The following is a 20,786-nucleotide window of genomic DNA, read 5'->3' as shown; positions in this document are numbered from 1 at the left end:
TGTGTGGATGGTCATAGCATGAGCAGAGAATGAAGATCTGGTTTATTTTTTTCCAGGGTTCCTTCTTCACATTGTTTTTCTTCTTGTTGTTGCTTACAGGCTAAGATCTCAAGTATAATCCCCCAAATCCTGTGATATGGACATAGTTTTTGTGACATGTGTCTTAAATATATTTCCTTCAGATAATTGAAGGTTTATATGCACTTAAGGGAAACAGACCCCATAAGCTCTTTATCTAGTTTCAAAAGGACTAAGTGACTCTTTACAATACCACAAACCAAGAATCTGGCAGACATGCAGTCCGATGACTTTACTCAGAGTATAGCAACTTTATGTGAATTCATATATGTGTCTCTCTGTGTATCTGCTTAGTTTTATGCAATCTGTAGGACAAATGTGGCCATGGTGATTGGTCTTGTTGTTAGGGTACAATTGTGCAGCTGTTCGGTGGCTGTAATATCTCAAGTTACCTGTCTATTCCACAGGAGAAGGCCTGTCCTCCTGCTCACTCCCTGGACTTCCTTCTGCTTTCTAGTCGGGCCCTGTGGGTTCTTCTTAGCCTCTTGGGAACTGACCTTCCTACACAGGACAAGATTAATTTTGTTTCAGCAATAACACTTTTAATTCTTGGGATAACCATTTAAAAGATTCATAGCGTTGGTGGAAAAATTTAACCTATTACACCAATGAGAAGCCCAGAAGCCTTGAACTAAAGTACTTTGTTAACCAAATTTAAAACATTTAGAGCCGAACAATAATGTAAAATGTATGTATCAGAGGGAAGTATGGCTAGAAGTCATGAAACTGGGAAGAAGTCCAAGAGAGAAGAAAAGGGGCTTATAGGAAGGTAGTGAAGAGAGTAATCAGGCACAGAATATTAAACTAGTAAAGTGAAATGCATCAGTGGTAAGGTATGACTAGTTATAAATATAGTTAAACTAGTTTTTATCTGGGGGGGGGGAGGGTGCATGAAGTATTCTCATGGGATCATTCACGCAGAGATCAGAGCGAGGTTGACACTAAGTATCTCCCTCCATTGCTCTGTACTTCAAGATTTGAGTCAAGGTCTCTCACTGAATCTGGAGCTTGCTGATTGGCTAGAATGGCTGACCAGCAAACACCAGAGATCCTCTTGGCACTGCCTCCAATGATGGAATTACAGGCATGAACTACCACGTCCATCTGAGGTGGGTTCTGAGAATCCAAACGCATATCTTCATGACTGCAAACAGTTAGCAGGTTAGCTATAGGAATTCTTTAAAAGATTAAATGTACAGTATTTAAAAAAAAAATATTTGAACTATCATAATGCTTTGTAGGCTGAGGCAGGAGGATGGACAGATCAAAGCTAGCCTGAGCTACATAACAAGAGCCATTCTCAGACAAGCAAAATCAGAATATGAACTATTAAATATGAACTATTAAATAAAAGTTGAACTATTAAATAAAAGTTGAATAGTTTCCCCTTGTAGTGTATTGGATATGTTCATTTTTGAAATTACTTCATCTACATTTGACTGAAACTTTATTTCCTGTGGAGGCTAACTAACGTTAGGCAAAAGTTTGCTCCATTGTCTTTTCCCTTAAGGACCAATATAGAGAAATGAATTTGTTGTTTAATATTGAAAAAGCTGATCAATGTGAAGACTGCATGGCCCGTGAAATCCCAGTGGCCTTTAGATGATGGAAACGCAAAGCTTTTGTTTGAACTGGAACATGCAAGACTCTCAATTAACTGGTGTCTCTGCCCCCCCCCAAGCGTCTCCTTGGAGCTCCCCTTCTGCACTGTTTCACGTCTTAAGCACCCAGGGAATGTTAAATGAGCCAAACCCATTTGCATAAGTGTAGTCAAGTGACTTCATGATACCTTCTGTACAAATCGGAATCATTCTTCTTTATTTAAGGTCTGTCTGTCTGTTTGTTTATTGCGTAACTTCAAAACATCTTTCTCCCTTGGCAGAAACAAGAGAACTGATGTTAGGAAAATGGCGTATCGAAGCCTGATGGATAACTTGAACCCCTTAATCTTAAGTTATGTTAAAAGAAAGAGATTCCATCAAATACTTCTTGAAGAGCTGCCTTGGAGAGCTCAGATGAACCTGTATCTGGCGAACGCACACTTCCATTTGTTTTTACAGAAGCTGACCGAGCGCACAAAGATGAGGCTCAGCTCTTCACATTCGAGTGTCAGGTATTGAATGATGCTGGTACCCCATCTCCCATTCTCATGGGCCCACATTGTGCATTTGTATGCTGGAGGCCTCGGCTTAGCAAGGTTGCCAGAATGTCTGCCTTACACTGGCCATCACTGTATTTCCCATATTTGTTATGTTGATTTCTTTCCCAAATAGACACTCATTAATGTCCAGTGTGATGCCAATTTGCATATAGCTTGAATATGTTTATCAGTGTAGCTTCCAGTTCGAGGCTGACCCTGTAACACCTGTTGATGTTAGCAGACATCATGCCACTATCCCTTTCCTTCAGAGATATTTTTGGAGGCTTGTAAAAACAACAGATCACATTTTCTTTCTTTCTTTTTTTTCTTTAAGACAAGGTTTCTCTGTATAGCCCTGGCTGTCCTGGAACTCACTCTGTAGACCAGGCTAGCCTCGAACTCTCGAACTCAGAAATCCACCTGCCTCTGCCTCCCAAGTGCTGGGATTAAAGGTGTGCGCCACCACCGCCCAGCTGAGATCACATTTTCTAATGTGAGATTCATGCCATGAATTCAAGATGAAGATACAAAGAGAAGACTGTGTTATTGAGTGCTAGGTATTTGTTGCAAAAGTGATATAAAGTCTTCCATCCAAAAGAACTTGGCGAGGAACTTCTACACACAGGGCAGTGAGCTAGATGCCTTAAGCATGCAAGACACATGCATTGGAGTCTCATAGTGTCTCATAAGCACCCATCACAACTCCATGTGATGGTAGATGATTGAGCACATTTAAATTCTTTGTTACAACCTCGTGGCTTTATTCCGGCTTGGCCTTATAGGAAGGGGTTCATGGAGATGTTACTCCTGGGTGTCCATGGATAGGTCATGTTTAGCAATGACCAGCCAAAGAAGTAGGCATTTTTGATTGTTGGAATAGCAAAAGACATAGTACAGGTAGGAAGCAGGGTCGAACCCCCCAAAATCTGACCAAAATCTAGGACAAATGAAAGAAGTGGTGAGAAATAGAAAAGTCAGTCAGTACCATATCATGAAGTATCTTCAGTTTATGCTAAATCTGAGTTTATTTTGTTCTATATGAAAAGAGATTATTAAGGGGTTTTGAGCAGGAGCATGATAAGTAGTTTCCTTGGCAGGAGCACACAAAATGGAATGGCTGGGGGAAAGACTGGAGAAAAGGATGTGAAGTAAGTGGGTGTTTATTTCAGGAAACTGACAAGGCAAAGAAATGCATGTTGATCCAAAATGAACATGGCCCTTTTTTCCATTTCTCCACAAGTTTGGTTAGAACCCTTGGAAGATAAACCTTCACAAAGCTGCTCCTCAGAGAGCTGCGTTCTAGTGGTTAGTCACAATGGCTAGAATTCTACTTCTGAGGCTGGCCTAAGAGGATGGTGATAGCTTAGGTAGGCCACAGAGTGAATCCAGTTCCTTAAGAAGCAATAGTTAGCTTAATAATGTGGCCCATCATTGAGAGACAGGCTTTCTTGGTATCTTCTGGGCACCCAAAAGTCTTCTTGCCATATGTCACCAACTCTGCCTGATGATAGCACAATAAAGCAATCACTGGTCAAGGCTATGGCAGTGGTAATTTGCTGATAACTTTGATTTTATTATGATTATTAGTGGATGCTTGGTGTTTATCTTTGTAACATTACTTAGTGCTCAGATCTTATTTTTGAAAAAGAAACATGACTGTGGACACACTCTCAACAGACATTATCTTCACTGAGTTATACCTAAATAATGTGTTTTTATTGTTCTAACAATATTTATTTATTGCAATAGTAGGAATTAAACCCAGAGCCTTACACAGTTTAGGCAACTGGTCTACCTCAGAGCCCTCTCCCTAGCCCAACATAAATCATTGCTTTAGAACTAGGAGTAGAGAGGCTTCATCCCCATATTCCAGGCTCCTTTTAGGGAGGGATACAGTGTTTAAACTCCTAATTGTATAATCTCAAAAGTCCATGCTAAAGTGTTGGGTGCTGATTACCTGCCAAGACAACCTATGGTCTAAGCTATAAATGTTTTAAAAACAAAAATTAGCTGTATTTAAAAGACAGTTCAATTTTGTTTATAATGTTTCATCTGATATGTAATGTATATGTATGTATTGGTTCTCTTTTCAGTTTCCGGTCATGTGACCCTAACCTTTTCTCACTATTCCACTCTGGAACAGTGTTACCAACAGCAAAGCTGACTGTAGACAGTTACAAAGCAATGATGGATGCCTTTAGTGTCTCTAAGAAAAAGAAGTACAACCAACCCGCAGGTAAAAAAAAAGTGCTCGTTGACAACTCTATCGATTGCCTTGAAATTTTTATTTATTAACTCAAACTGTATACACACACACACACACATACACACACACGCACACAAGTACTGATAGAGAGATATATGTACCATTTTAAAAAGCCCAGAATCTAGTTGTGTTAGTATATTTTGGTAATTGCTGTCCTTAAGTTTAAGTATGTATTCATTATTCCACCAAAAATATCTTGACTGCCCTGCAAAGTATTAGAAGCCTCTGACTCTTCTGTAAGGACTGCAAAGTCAGCACAAGACATCCCAAGACTAACTTCTCAGCACTAAGGAGTTTTATTTGCCCCAGAGGGACAAAGGGCAAATAAGAGACAAAGACAGGAGATGGAGGATGAGGGAGAAAGGGAAGAGATCATGGGATAGGAGTGGGGAAGGGACATTTGCCCTGGAGGGGCAAAAGATTGCTTCTGGGTGTAGAGGAGACAGACTTGATCAGAGACAGATGTAGCCCATAGGAAAATGTGGTTTATAAAGACAGAAAGGGGAACCCTGTGTTAGGATGAGTTTGTTAGTTGTGATTAGGTCTGTTAATTAAATGAGCCAAAGAGGGCTTTTGATAGCTGGACTTCAAGACTGTGATAGATGGTAGTCAACCTCAGGAGAAGGAAGTGACCAAATATGGAAATAGAAATTGGTGGCTAACTTTAGGAATGTAATCTAATGGTTCTTAGCAAGGAAGAAGGAATAGAGAAAGGGCAAGGTCTGCCGGAGCCATGTTTGAAGGGGTTCTGCTAGAACCCTTTCATGTTCAAGCTTGCTTGGGAAGCCTTGCTAGCAGGTGTGATATCTTAATGGAAGTCCCTTTACGGGTAGATTCCATCAATGTACTGATATTGGCACAAATCAGGCACAAATATTGTCAGGATAGCTGATTTTGAACTTGGGATAATCTACTGTTGCGCTATTTGCATCTTCTATGAAAGCACACTTTAAGGGGAGTGAAATAAGATTCTGCCTGCAGGACAGTAAGTGCTGTTATATGGTCTGGTTTGTGCAGTCTCTGGGTAGTGGAGACCTATAGGCATAAAGGTCCTCACATCTGGATGCTGTGCTACATTGTTGCCTGTCAAATGTGGTTGATTTTTCACCCTTTCCTGTAAAGATGAAAGAATGTGAAATACTATTTTCAACCAACAGGTTGTTCGACCTCGATTGCTACCCATTTCACAGATAAAAATTTGTTTCTAGTGTCTTTATGCTATTAAAAATTCATTACTATAGATTTTGTACTGTCATTAAAATATTTACTTTATGTGTCTTTTGATTGCTTGTATGTATATGCAGCATGTGTATATCTAATGATAGTAGAAGTCCAAAGAGGGAGTTGAGTCCCCTGGGACTGGAATTATAGGTGATTATAAGCTTCCATGTGGGTGCTGAGAAGCGAGCTCAGATCAAACGGAAGTACAGTCATTTGAGCCTTCCCTTAAATCCTTATTGTTGACATTTAAGTGCTCTGGACTTTCTTGCTGATCAGGATTCTCAGCAGCTAGTTAACTACTGCCTTGATAACATTCATACATAGTGAAGTATTTGACGTGCCTTTGATTCTTCTAAGTATAGACTGGTACTCCTTTATCATGTTGTAGCCCTCTGCCTAACTGAAGAGAAATTCCATAGATATAAAATCTGTTTATTTGCTTCCTTCCTCCTTCCTTCCTTCCTTCCTTCCTTCCTTCCTTCCTTCCTTCCTTCCTTCTTTTCTTCCTTCTTTCCTTCCTTCTTTCCTCCCTCCCTTCCTTCCTTCCTTCCTTCCTTCCTTCCTTCCTTCCTTTCCTTTTTCTTTTTTCTTTCGTAAATTTATTGACATCTGTAGCTTGGCCCTAGCTTCCTCCCTCTATGATATTGGAGACATGGCATTAGACTCGAGATACATACGGGAGAAGAGATATGTGGTAGGTGAAACAATTCTGGGCTGATGCCACCATAGCTGAGCAATGAGTGTCCAGGGTGCTACTTATGAGAGTATACAGGTCCTGGGAATGTGTGTTTGGGAAGATTAGAGAACAGTGCATGTACTACAACCAATTTAAGCTTATCTTCAACTAGCTTACAAATAAATGAAACTCAGTCTATGGTTATTTTATTTGGCCTTGACAATTAGTGGGGGTGGGGTCGTTTACCTCTAATCTATTCTTCTAACTGCTGCCTAACTACCTCCCCAGAAGTGTGCCCCAGGTACTTTCTGCTTCTCCTGGCCACGTGTTCATGGTTCTTCTCTCCTCGTGGTCGCTTTCTCCTCCCCTCCTGTTCTTCCTTTTTCTCCTCCTGGTCTCTCCTCTCTCCTCCAACCAGGTCACTCCAAACCCACCTACCTCTAATTTCTCCAGTAATTGGCTGTAGCCAATTTTATTCAACCAATAGTTTTAAATCAAGGAACAAGGTTTGCACATCAAAACCTTGTGAACATGAGAAATCACTAGTCGGCCTAGACCTTCGAGTATAGAATGTAGCATTACAGCACATAGCCACAGACCAAACCTCTCTACAAGTGCTTTTGGTCAGTTTCCCCAACACCTGCTCATTTCTTTCATTCCATTGCTCATTTTGCCCCTACCTTAGTCTGGAATGTTCTCCATATCTCCCCCATGGGGTTAGCCATGCCTTCTGCCCTTCAACTTCTAAGAGCCTTTTAGTTATTGTTATTATTTTTAATGGAAGCCTCCCCTGGTTCTCTGTGTCTTTGGTTGACCTGGTCCTTCTACAAGTTTACATATCATGGAATATTATTACATGACATATGTCACCTTTATGGGAATGTAAATGTATGATTTTGACTGTCTCACGCTTTACTTTTTAGTTTTGAGTTACATTTTTGATAGTGTTTTGCTTTCTTTTTGGAATATAGATATAGAAGATTTATCTGTACTTTTCAATTCCAAAAACGAGGATAATGTTTCCAAGACGAAAACACAAACAATTTATGAATCAGACTCTCAATTAGGCATTGGTGTTAATGCCAGAGAGAAGGACCGAATGCTGACTTGGGGACTGGATCATTTTATGAAAATCTTCTCGTGTTGCAGGAGAGCAATGGTAAAGCACTCCTTTCTCTTTGCTCATGCACTGGACTAGACTCGCCCATAAACGCAGGAATGTAGGATATGCGTACTTACTACATACAGGCTTCTTCTTGCTAGGTTTGGCCTCAGCCGCTTTTCCGGTTGGCCTGATATAATACTAAAGATTTATGTGTTGTCTGGTTGTGGGGTAGAGGACATGAGTTCATTTACTTAGCTGTGATCTTTGCACCCAGAGCCTCCTTGGTGACCTGGTTGTCATGAAGGTCCTGTGACAGTACATGTGTTTGACTGGTTTTCTACATTGAGTAGGAAATGGGAGTCCTTTGTGATAGCACTGGATGTGTCCCCAATGTTGCCAAGACTCCTATGGCATCACAACTTCTCTCATTCTCTAGTACAAAAGAAGACTTATGATGTCTTTTTTGAAAACCCTACCCTTGTTTCAACTCCCTGAGTCTATCACTCACTTATATCCATTTATGCTAATGCTTCTCTCCTCTTTCTCTCTCTCTCTCTCTCTCTCTCTCTCTCTCTCTCTTCCCCCCCCCTCTCTCCTCTCTCTCTCTCTCTCTCTGTCTCTCTCTCCTCCCTCTCTCTCTCTCTCTCTCTCTCTCTCTCTCTCTCTCTCTCTCTTTCTCTCTCTCTTGTGTGTGTGTGTGTTGTGTACATGTGGGTGCAGGTGTCTGTGTATGGAGTCCAGGCCAGGACACTGGGTATCCTGCCCTATCATTCACTGCTGTTTTTCTGTCCCAGAATCTCTCAATGAACCATGAACTAGGCTGGCAACCTGCAAGCCACAGTGATCCTCCTGTCCCTGCCAACCCCACCTGATACCTCAGTGTAGTAGTCACAGGTCCAGTGTATGTGTTACAGTGGCCATGCCTGGCTTTTTTATGTGGATGCTAGTGATTTAAACACAGGTCCCCATGCTTACGAGGAAGGCATTCCTACTCATGGACCCATCTCTGCAGCCATCTTTTATGCGTCTAAAATACTAAGTAACAGACAGCTAACCTCAAAGATTGGAATTATGAGACATAAAGAAATTAGTTTGTTTTTAGTCATAGCAGAAAAACCATATGAATAAAGCATCTTGAAATGGGAGAGGACCACTATACTTTAAAGACAAAAGAACGGACAGCTTGGATTTTCTACATGGAATGGAAAGGGTACATTCACAAGAAGACAGCTAAAACCCAACCATCTCCTTGACCATGAGCATCCAGTTTTATACTCATGCCTATCAGCTTCACAGCAGCGGGGGAGCCAAGCTCTCATCTCTGCCTGGAGCTCAGCTAGCTCATCATGCTCCTGTTCTCCCTCTCACACCCATCTTCCCAGATATGGCTTTCACCCTTCATCCTTTCTGTTCCTTGTCCTGAGGCTTTAGCACTCTCCTCCTCCCAACCCCAACCTTCACAAGAACTGCTTACTGCTTACTTCAAGAGGTCCTTGTTCATATCATTTCTCCTCAGGAAGGACTCTTTCCTGACCCTCAGCTAACATGTCCTTTTATTCCTTGCCAGTTCTGACTTACTTCTACTTCCTTTTAAAATTCATTCTCTCTCCCTCTCCCCCCCCTTCTCTCTGTTTCTCCCTCTCCCTCTCCCTCTCCCTCCCCTTCCCCCTCTCTCTTTCTCTCTCTCCCTCCCTCCCTCCTTTTGTCCCGCCCTCCCTCTTCTTCTCTTCCTTCCTTCTCTGTCTTACTCTCCCCCTCCCCCTTTCCCTCTCCTCCTCCCCCCTCTCCTGCTCCCCCTTCCTTCTTCCTCTCCTCCTTCCCTCTTTCTGCATCTCTCTGTGTGTATGTGTGCATGAGTGCAGGTGCCCAAGACAGCCAGAGGCATGGGATTCCCTGCAGTTGGAGTTACACAGCCAACTGATGTGGGTGCTGGGAATCAAATTCAGGTCCTCTGTAAGAGCATTTTGTGCTCTAACCTGCTGAGTCATTTCTCCAGCTCGTGCTTTATTTAAAATAAAATATGTTTTCCCCTGAAAACCCATTTTTTTTATACCTTTCTACTCTTGGTCTTCTCTTGGACAGTTAGGCAACAGGAAGGAAGAACAGCTGCCCTTGCTCACTGCTGTATCCCGAGCACCTCTAAAAATGGAATTTTGGAGTTCTGGCTATGAATATGTAGATCATTTTCATTCAGTGGGTTGAGGGCCATGGGCCAGTTAGCCTAGGCTTCATTTCCTTATTGCTAGAGTGCTAGAGGATGTAAGCTTCTCAGAATTGGTGAACTCAGACCACCTAATGTTTGTAAATATCCTGTCACGGTGTTAAGCCTGTGAATGGCACATAACAAATGGTTTTGGTTAGTTTTTGTTTTTTTTTTATCATTGATATATGTGTTTGCAGAAGAAAAAAAAAAGTAAAGTTTTCCAGACCTCTGTAACTTCTGGACCTTTGTGATACCAAATGTGATGTTTGTCTTAGGTTCTTGCTTACCGTGGTGGTTACTGGACTCTACTGCAGAATTGCTGCAGGGTCTTCTGGAACTTTTCCCGGGAACTGCAAATGCTACTGAAGCAGACTATGGATACTTGCAAAACTTTTCCTATCAGCCAGGATAGCTTTCTCTGCATCTGCGTGTTACCCTTTTACGTGGGTACAGAACTTCTTATTGACATGCTAATAAAGCTGCAGAGCACCAATTCTGTCAAGGTAAGGGCATTCTGGTAATTATTTCTATTGTATCCAATTAAAAAAACGTCTTTTATTGTGAAACTTGGGATAAGTAGAAATTGATATTTTTCTGTGTTCCCATTTGGTTTGTCTGTTTTTTCATTTGCTTCTCATTATAAATTTGTTCACAGCTCAGAACTTGCATTAATGTTAATTAAAAAATCTTAGCCTGAAAATCCAGTTTGTTTGAAGGGAAGGAAAGAAACCTTTACTGTCTCCTATAGGAATCCCATGAGGAAGCTGAGCTGCTCACGTGACCTCACCCCAGTAGTCTGTCTATCGCTGCTCAGTTGCTCCAGGTCCAAGACTTGTGGCTATGAAAAATCTATCACACCATGACCTAGGTTATGGAAATAAAGTAGAAACAATATAATATGCAATAACAAACATTGAAAATTAGCAAACACGCAAACACATTGAGATATTACGTAACATTTCTGAAGGAAAGTATCTGATAACAATATCATGAAAGACAAAGCGTGCAAATTAAGATACTTATACTGAGTGTTACAATATAATTTTAAGTGGGATGTGGCGATTTAAGGATGCATTTGCTATAATCCGTGGAATAATGACAACATCAAAAAGAGATAGCTAAAGACCTAACAACATAAGACTAAATAATACTCAATTAACTGCAGAGAAGGAAAGAAATAGTAGATGACAAAACATACAAAAACAAATTGAAAATGTATATCAAGTATTGTGGTTTGAATGAGGATGGATCTCATAGGCTCCCAGAGAGTGGCATTATTTAACAGACTAGGAGGTATGGTTGTGTTGGAGTAGGTGTGGTCTTATTGGAAGAGATGTCCACTGGGGTGGACTTTGAGGGTACAGAGAGCTCATTCCAAGCTCAGAGTTTCACTTTTCTTGCTGCTTGAGGATCCAGATGTAGATGCTAGAGTTTCTTCTCCAGCAGCATGTCTGCCTGTGCGCTGCCATGCTCTCACCATGCTGGTAGTGGACTAAACCTCTAATTGCATAATTGTATGCAAGCCTCAATTAAATGCTTTCTTTTATAATAGTTGCTGTGGTCATGGTGTCTCTTCACAGCACCAAGACACTTTACACTAAGACAAATATTAAAACTAACTCAGTCATAGCCATGACTATATTAAATGTAAGTTGGCTAAATACCCTAATTAAAAGACACAGACTGTTTGGGTAGGAAAGAATACATATACTTCTTCATAAGAAATCATTCTGAACATTAAGAAGCATAACACACAGAGACTGAAGCAACACGACCATGGTCTGCACCAGGTGGGGTACTAGAGCTGAAAGGAGAACTAGATACAAGCCCCTATGCCCAACCTAGAAGCAATCTTCAGTTGATAACCACTTGCAAATAAAAATTTCATTTCCTTAAAGGGAGTCTCAATGGGGAAAAACACTACTGTAAAGGGTAGGCTGCATGCCCAGCAGTAGATGGTCAACAGAAAAGAAATTAATCACCTTCTTTGGAGGTTCCTTGTCTCATAATGTTATTTCAGGGATTTTCCTTTATTTTTATTATATCTTATATTTTAAATTTTAATACATATATACATATTTGTATATATTTAATGCATACATATTATTTGTATTATACATAATAATACATACATATCTCTACCTTTTTATACTACAGGTCCTTGGAATATATACTATGGCTTCCAGTTTAGCATTTTTATAACATTTTACTGAGTGTGCAAACCAATGAGTGTTTCTTGTGCCTTCTCTTGGGCTATTTTCCTTCTGTTTGTTTTTGTCCAATTCCATTGTGTTTGTTTAATTTTATCTTACTGTATTTTACTCTACTGTCCTTTAGAAACTTCTTTGTTCTTTAATGAGAGACAGAAAGAGGGTAGATTTGGATGGGAGGTGAGGGGAGGAGGAACTGGGAGGAGTAGAGGGAGGGGAAACTGTAATCAGGATATACTATGTGAGAAAAATGTTTTCAATAAAAGGGAAAAAAGAAATTATTCAATAATAGTCCAGATGCTTTATAACATTACTGTTGATGAGGGAAAAGAAAATAAAAATGTGGGAAGAGAATATATCATTGAAAATAAACATGGAAAGTGGAATCAACCACATTGGAAACATCATGGCTTTGAAATGGTAAAGGAAATGAAAGTAAAACGTGGTGAGTTTGCAATATTTCAAGGTTTAGTAAAGCTTTACTCTATAGGAGTACATCAAACTCAAAGGGTTCTAAACAGCAAATAAAACAATCAGCTGAATGAAGAGATAACTTAGGGCCAGAAAGATGACTCAGAGGGTAAAGCACTTGTCACACAAATGTGAAGACTAGAGTTTGGATCCCAAGGACCCATTGGAAAGCCAAGCAGGCATGGTGGTCTTCCTATAATCCTATTACATAAACAGTGGAGAAAGGAATCTCTAGTGTAATCCAGATGGCTGGGCTAGCTGAAATGACAAGCCCTGACTCAGTATATAAAGTAGAGAGAGATTGAGGAGAATGCTCAACCTTTGCATATACATGGACACACACACACCACACACACATGCTCCCTCATACATGTGAACATACACATATATGTTATACATTCTTTCAAAAATAGAGAACTGTTTAGAGAAAGCATTTGCAACTATAGACATGGTAAACAGCCAGTACTAAAGTGCATTTGGAACCCAGCTAAACAGCAGAAGAAGAACTCTTTTTTTGTTAGTTTTTTTTTGTTTATTTGTTTTTTGTTTTTCTGAGACAGGGTTTCTCTGTGTAGCCCTGGCTGTCCTGGAACTCACTCTGTAGACCAGGCTGGCCTCGAACTCTTGAAATCAGAAATCTGCCTGCCTCTGCCTCCCAAGTGCTGGGATTAAAGGTGTGTGCCACCACCACCCAGCAAAGAAGAACTCTTAATATACTGATTGAAGATAAGGACCAGATCTAAATAGACATCTCTCAAAATTAGACATTCACATGCTGGTGAAATGACTCAGTGCATAAAGGTTTTGCCAAGTGTAAGCCTGGTGACCTGAATTTAATCCCTAGATGTCATGCAAAGGTGGAAGGAGAGAACCAATTCCACAAAATGGTCCTCTGACCCCCACATGCATGGTATAGTACACATGTCTGTATAGCACACATACATGGTATACCACACACATCATGGCCACACAGACATATTCGTTAATAGATACATACATAAACAAATGGAAAAAGGCACACAAATATTACCAAGGTAATTTTAAAATGCTCAGCATCCTGGATCAGCAGGGAGATGCAAGTGAGAAGTACACCAAGCTCTTCCAGTTGGACTGATGGTTACTTAAAAATTACGTAAGATGACAGGTTGGAATGATGGTGTGGAGGGGCAGGGCACTTACCGTCAGCGAAGTAATTGTGGAAACAGGACAGAGGTTCCTCAACAATTAACCTCAGTTTGGTCTTGAAGAAATATTTCTGTCAATGGGACACCACACACCCATATATCCTGTAACACTGTTCACAACGGCCAAGAAGCAAAAGCAGTGGAAGCCATCCATTTTCTGTCAACCAGAGTACAATTTCTACATGGAAAACTCTACTATACTAAGATGAAGTTAAAAAGGACCCAAGGAAATGAGGTGAGACATCGCCTGTTCGTGACCAGGAAGACTTACTATCAGTTATTCTCAGCTTGATCTGTTGATCCATAGAAATCCAAAGGCATTTTTACAACTGTTGATGTTTCTGAAATTTATAGGCAAATGCAAATGAGAGGGAATCTTCTTGGCTCCAGCCCCCAGGTCCCTGGAAGGTCTTTAGAGCAAGCTGAACTTTCAGGACCCTCCACCCAACTGAAGGCTTATTAAAGCTGTAGGACCTGGGAAACTATGGTATTGACTCAAAGAAGGCAGCGTATGAGTGGTCCAAATGGAGACACTGAAGGCAAACCATATACACGTTTTAAAAAAATGACAAGGGAGGCAATGAAGTTAAAAGGTTCCCAGAGGAAGTGGCAACAGCTAGCACATAGAATATTCTTCAAGTCTGTTTTTCAATAAAGGGAACTAGGGACCTGTGGAGTTATCCTGCCTCTATTGACTATGGGGGAAAACTTTTTAAATGCAAGTATTCAGGTAGTAAATGGAAAAAAGGCTGTTGGAATTACAGTATCAAGATTTGTCAGTCCTTAGTGAATGGATTAAGTGGAGGAAGAGTGGCTTCGAGTATGACAGTCAGAAAAAAAAATCCCGAAGTAATCAGCTCAAGCAGTCAGACCTGGTGGTTGACACATATGTAGTTGACAGAAGAACATTCCAGAGAACGCCTTGGGAATGCAATCAACAGATTCAACACCCCCACCCCCCCGGGAGCTCTCCAAGAAGCAACATGGTTTCTTCAACAACAAAATGAAAAATTCAAAAGGGAGATGAAATCATAGATTAAAAAGGACTTGAGACATAACCAAACTGCAGTGCTTGGGCCTTGGGTAAATCTCATTTCAAGAAATTGGAACATTTTCAGTGTGGATATTGAAGAACTATTTTAAAGAATTTTGCTGTTTGTGTATGTGTGTATGTGTGCATGTACATATATGTGTGTGTCTGTACATGTGTATGTATGTGTGTATATGTGTGTGCACATGCGAGTGATATGTATACATACATGTGTGTTTGCAGGTGTGTGAGCGCCATAGCATGCATGTGGAGGTCAGAGGACAGACTCCCTCACAGGCTGATACTTGCTTCTTCCCTTGATTGAGTCAAGGTCTCTGTTGTTTTGCTGCTGTGTTGTGTATGCCAGGCTAGCTGATCCACAAGCTTCTGTGTTCCCTCCTCTCTTGCCCTGGGAGCACTGATGCTACTGTCCCTGGTGTCGATATGGGTTCTGAGGATTTAGACTCACGTCCTCCCTCTTGGGTGATGTGCACTTTTGCCCACCGCACCATCTGCTCAGCCTTTATTTTTGTCTATTTTAAGAGGAGAATTATAATATTACGGTTATGTTTCCATAAAATGAATTCTTCACTCTTTAGAGATTATATTGAGATATTTGTAGATTGATTACTGTAATTTGGGGGATATAATTAAAAACAATAACTGAGTATACCCTAAACCTTGAAAACTACTGAAGCCTGTAGAAGGTTCACGGGGTCTTGTTATTATTTTCTCTACTGTTTTGAGTGCTTTCAAGTTGTCTTCAATAAAACATCTTAAAGAACTTCACGTGGCACATATTAAATCTTTACAATTTTGGCCTGGGACAACACCCAAACCTCTACTCTCCAAATGCTATTTCAGTCCTGATGTGTCAGCTCTGCTTGCCTCTCCGTATTATCTGGTCACATGTTCCCTCTGCCCTTGCCTATCAGGTTGGTGTCAATAGGAGGTGGGGGGCAGATGCTAAATAAGATACTTGGAGATAAAATCCCAGCGTTGTTGGGACTGAATCTGTATTGGAGTGTAATGTCACTGCTGAGAACTTCCTTACCCTTATCCTAGAAATGACTCTGATAGCTGACATAGTAAGCAAGCGTGGTAAGCCAGGAAGGGCTGAGTGGGACAGGTCAACAGGAAGAGGGCAAGTGCTGAGGCCTTCACTTGGAAATCTGAGACAAAGGAAGTGGAGCTAGCTCCTTATGTGTGCATGTGGCACTGTAGACTCAGTGGATTGGGAACTGGGCTCATAACTTACAACTCGGTTTCCTTTGAGCATGCTCCATGTGCTGGTACTATGTAAGGGGGAAACCTCACGTGGACAACACCAGCTTCTCTTCATCTCTCATCCTCCATAGCCTCATGGTAAGCATCATCTAGTTCGAAGGGGTGGATCTTGCTTAGCCCTCACCTCCATTAATGCCTTCAGACTCTTAGTGAGGCACCAGGACAGAAGGAGCTGACCCCAGTTGGCTGTTTTGAGCTACAGCCTGGCGCTTAGATAGACCTTACACACTTTGCTTTGCTGCAGAAATTTTCAGAGGAATATACATATGCATCGGGTCTCATGGGAAATAAGCACAGTTGTAGTTAAAATAGTAACTTGTCAATCTGGATCAAAATCAGGCCTCTAGATAAAAATCTCCTGGGCCGGCTAGTTGTATGTCAACTTGACACAAGCTGTCGTCGTCTAAGAGGAGAGAACCTGAATTGAGAAAATGCCTCTAGAAGATCGGGTTGCCAGCAAGCCTGTACATCGTTTTCTTAATTAGCGATTGATGGGAGAGGGCTCGTCCTGTTGTGGGTAGTGCCATACATGGGCTGATGGTCCTGGGTTCTAGAAGAAAGCAAGCTGAGCAAGTTGAATGGTGCAAAACAGTAGGCAGCACCCCTCCATGGCCTCTGTATCAGCTCTCGCCTCCAGGTTCCTGCCTTGTTTGAGTTCCAGTCCCTACTTCTTCCAATGATGAACAGTGATGTGAGTCTCTGATCACATGAACGGTAGCCCTTATTAGACAGAAATTAGTACCAGGATAGTGGGGTATTGCTGTGACAGACCTGCCCAGGTTTTGGGGGAGGATTGTGGAAAGACTTTGGAACTTTGGTATAGAAAAACCATTGAGTGTTCAAAGCTTGGTGAGCTTGTTCTGTGGAAGGTTAGAAGATAAGAGTATCGACAGGAATGCAAAAGATGGAGGCCTGGCTTGTGAAGTTCCAGAGGGAAGTTTGAGAGTCAAAGATCTCAATTGGGGCCATTGCATATTTTGAGTCAAGGGTCTGTGGTTCTGGTTAGCTGGGCCTGAATAATCGGCTGTGATTAACAAGACACCAGAACAACTAACATGAAACCCTTCCTTTACTGAGACAATTGACGTTCATCAGCCGGAGCTGAGAAGTTAGCAGGGATTAAGAAGAGACCAGCATCAGTGGGGTAACATCGGAGGAGTGTTTTCTCGGAGTCAGCACACAGAAACTGTGTTTCAGAGGCTAAGGTTGTACTTCAGGCTGGAAGCTAAACTTGATAGTGCATGAAAGTCTCCTAGGTAGTACTGAGTTTGAAGGTACGATGAGCAAGGGAGACTCGGGACTGTGAAAGACAAGGAGAGGCTATTGGTGAGGGTGCAAGGTTCATTATCGGTTGAAGGCTCAAGATTAAAGAGAGGTTGAGGCTTGGCATCTGGAAGCGAGTCTAGGAGAGGCTATTGGTGAAAGTGCCATCCTCTTGGTACAGGAGCCCCAGCATTGTGAAGACACCACTATCATGGGATGACCACCAAGTGGAGGTAGCCTAAGCCTTGAAGATAAGTTTCATGTGCTTTTAGTGGCTGCACAAGCCCTTTGGAGGAGCCCAGAAGGTTGAGAGTAAATCCCAGATGTTGGATGCTGAGTTATTTACAGAGTCGGAGTTTGGTTTTGCTTTGTTCAGATTGTGACTGTGTCTTGGTTCTTCTCTGTGAAAAAAAAAGCAAGCATTTAAATTATTTATTTATTTTGTAGGAGGAGCTCATGGTTTTAGATTTTGTATTTAAAAAATAATTTGGATTTTAAAAGAGTCTGAACACTTAAAATGTTTGTATTGGTAAGACTTGTGAGGCTTTTTTAAAATTGGAAAGCATTTTATATTTGGATGTTGCAATTAATATGTTATCTTGGGGACGAAAAAGACAGAAAAAATTGTGGCTTAATAGTGACGTGTTTGTGTGTGAAGTTGACAAGGGGTGAGTTGTGCTGGCTGGTTTTATGCCAGCTGACACAAGCTGATGTCATCTGAGAAGAAGGAGCCTCAGTTGAGAAAATGCTTTCATAAGACCAGTCTGTAGGCCAGCCATGGGACATGTTCTTAGTTAGTGACTGATGGAGGAGGGCCGAGTCCATGGTGGGTGGTGCCCACTCTGGGCTGATGGTCCTGTGTAAACTGAGCAAGCCATGGAGAGAAACCCAGTAGGCAGCACCCCTCCATGCCTCTGCATCAGCTCCTGCCTCCAGGTGCCTGCCATGTTTGAGATCCTGTCCTGACTTCCTTCAGTGATGAACAGTGATGTGGAAGTGTACGCCAAATAGACCCTTTCAATCCCAAGTTGCTTTTGGTTGGTTTTGGTGTTTCATCACAGCAATAGTAACCCTGACTAAGACACCTCCATAAAACAACTGACTTTTATAGTAAGGAATTGGGGGTAGTATTCCACATGCTAGTAAATGTGCCAAACATACCAGGAAAGACTATTTGTTGTAGAAACTACATGCTTAGCCAGGCAGTGTGGCACACACCTTTAATCCCAGCACTTGGGAGGCAGAGGCAGGTGGATTTCTGAGTTCTAGGCCAGCCTGGTCTACTGAGTGAGTTCCAGGACAGCCAGGGCTACACAGAGAAACCCTGTCTTGAAAAACCAAAAAAAAAAAAAAAAAAGAAACTACATGCTTTTCCTAAAACCTTTACCATGTTGGTTTAATGTCCTTACTTAAATCAGCAATGAATAGGTACTAAGAGTGGACCTCAGCCTCTGCTGCCTAATTAATATCCACTGTCATCTAAGTTAAAATGTGAAATAGTTAAAACCAAGCAAAGGAAAAAGCTCAGTGGCACTGTCACGTTCCACATAATTAGTAGCCATATGCATGTGCTGGCTGTAGTAAATTACAGCGACCAGAATTCTAGCACGTTTCACTCACTACAGACAATTATATTACACAGCACCATCTCCCGTTACAAAGCTGTGAGTCACCTAACTTTCATTTTCCCTTTTTTGGCTTGGCCCCTTCTGGTGTTCCATTATCACATTGACTTACCAGAAAAATATGTAGTGAGACCTTAAATTTGGGTACCTTATCTCCACATACTTCTTGCAGCCGTTTGAAGAGAAAGGCGAGTTCAGCATTCCCAGCTGTTATGGGAACATCAAATCTGACAACGGAGGTTCCAGCCTGATTTTTGAACATCCTTTGGATGACGTCAACGTGGTGGATTTGAGATGGATCCATGACTTTGTGTTGAAGTCTCTGGAGGTTCTGTACCAAGTGGAGAAGTGGGAAACGCTGGTGTCTCTTGCCATTCAGTTCAACATCATTTCACAGTATGTCTGGCCCACAATGGCAATGAAAAGTAACAGACTTCTTTAGGGGGTGGTTTTTTTAGCTCAAGTTAACTTTTCCATGTATTCTTTACCGCGGCCCAGCGAGAGGTACACAGAGCAAGTGACTCCGCTGTTGGTGTATGCGCAGCGCCAGCTGGTCCTGAGGATACAGCAGCTGAATGGCCCCGATCTCTCCCGTCAGGCTTGTGCCAGATACGAGGCTGAAAATGGAGAGAAGGTAAGTTGGGCTGATTCTCACGCAGCCATGGTTGCCAGTTGCCACACATGAAAGGGAAGGATTTAGGAGCCAGATAAGCAGTCTTTTCACCAGGGCATCCTCCATTCAGATCCACAAACGTTACTGACAGCTTGCCCTCGGTCAGTGCTTTCTGGGTATAGCAAATCCAGAAGTGTAGGCCTTCTGCAGAAGAAATGTTTGTCCAAGTCAGGGCTGACACACTTCTTAGAAACAACCAGAATGGTTTCTATATCCCACAATAACTTTCAGGAGGCATGCTTTATGTTTGAGTTAATTTTAAAATAATGAAAAAGTAACTTTTAGGACAAAGGAAAAAAGTTAATCTCAGTATTTTGTTTGTTCTTGCAACCCAGTGGAATATGTTCCCTAAGAATAATTTTTTTTGCTTGTTTTGCTGTCTGCCACTACATCATCCTCTCAGTGTGTAACAGTGCATGACACACTGGCATTCAATCAAGAGTTGCTTAAAGAACCCGGAGAGAGGATGGGCCATCCAAGTGCACTTATTAAACTGTAGGAAGGAGTTTGTATCTTATCAGACTCTGTTTCCATCTCATTATGGAAATACTCACAAGGAACACTGAAGACCGGACCAAGAGGCAGCTTTATCTTGCATGATTGGTTTTGGTTAGACCAAGGGATGGGAGTTGAGACCTGGAGGGAACAGGGTCTTGGGCTCTTTAAAGGAATTTCATTTCATCTAAACACTTTTATGTTTTCACATATCTTATAATTTGAGGACTCAAACATCTGTTCAAGAAATTGTCACAATACTGTAGAAGCAATTAGTTTTGAAAAACTCCATCAGGGAAGTTAGAATTGCATTAATTACGAGTAGGCTGCAACCAAATCTGTCTTTGGAAGAATAGTCTATATTTGAGATGTGCTTCAGCTCCCATAATGGAATATATATTTAGATCCGTGAATTTATAGAATATCAGGAAATCATATTCTGATTGCTGCACATAATCTCTACAATATTCTCCCAGCTGAGCCTGTGGACAAGAGAAATATGGAAAATTATGTAGCCGTCCTTTCCCCGAAGTCCTCAGGACTGAGTGGTTTTCCACTAGCTTTTGTTTGTAGTACTGTTCCACTTCTGGACAGAAACTGAGACAGATGTTTCAAGAGAGCTGAACTGCACGTGCCTAAGCACTGTCTGTGCTTGTCTTTTTAAGGTCACCTGTCGAAACTTCATTGGGAAGCATCTGAAGATTGATCATTCCACACCCAAGAGCCTGGCTGAGCTAGAAGGCAGTTCCGACCCGTTGAAGATGCTCATCATTTCAGGTCAGACCCAGTTCTAATGTGAACCCGCTCTTCTTTAAGGTTGCTATCCTGTTCTGCATGTTTGTAAGCTCTTCCACAATGG

General features: G+C 41.6%; 1 protein-coding gene across 1 annotated transcript in view; it reads left to right on the top strand.

Annotated features, from left to right (window-relative positions):
• The window catches only part of Cfap54 (cilia and flagella associated protein 54), a 283,790-nt gene that overhangs the window by 101,180 nt on the left and 161,824 nt on the right, over nt 1-20,786 (top strand). Inside the window, exons 33-39 of the mRNA XM_028783037.1 lie at nt 1,961-2,191; nt 4,312-4,454; nt 7,353-7,540; nt 9,965-10,192; nt 18,932-19,155; nt 19,258-19,393; nt 20,593-20,704. Of these exons, the coding sequence (XP_028638870.1) occupies nt 1,961-2,191; nt 4,312-4,454; nt 7,353-7,540; nt 9,965-10,192; nt 18,932-19,155; nt 19,258-19,393; nt 20,593-20,704 (1,262 nt within the window). The remainder of the gene's footprint in view (nt 1-1,960; nt 2,192-4,311; nt 4,455-7,352; nt 7,541-9,964; nt 10,193-18,931; nt 19,156-19,257; nt 19,394-20,592; nt 20,705-20,786) is intronic.

Source organism: Grammomys surdaster, unplaced genomic scaffold, assembly GCF_004785775.1.
Source record: "Grammomys surdaster isolate TR1022 unplaced genomic scaffold, NIH_TR_1.0 958, whole genome shotgun sequence".
In the NCBI taxonomy this organism is placed as follows: Eukaryota; Metazoa; Chordata; class Mammalia; order Rodentia; family Muridae; genus Grammomys; species Grammomys surdaster.
The sequence above is the reverse complement of the archived record's forward strand: the minus strand, read 5'-3'. Positions and strand labels throughout refer to the sequence as shown.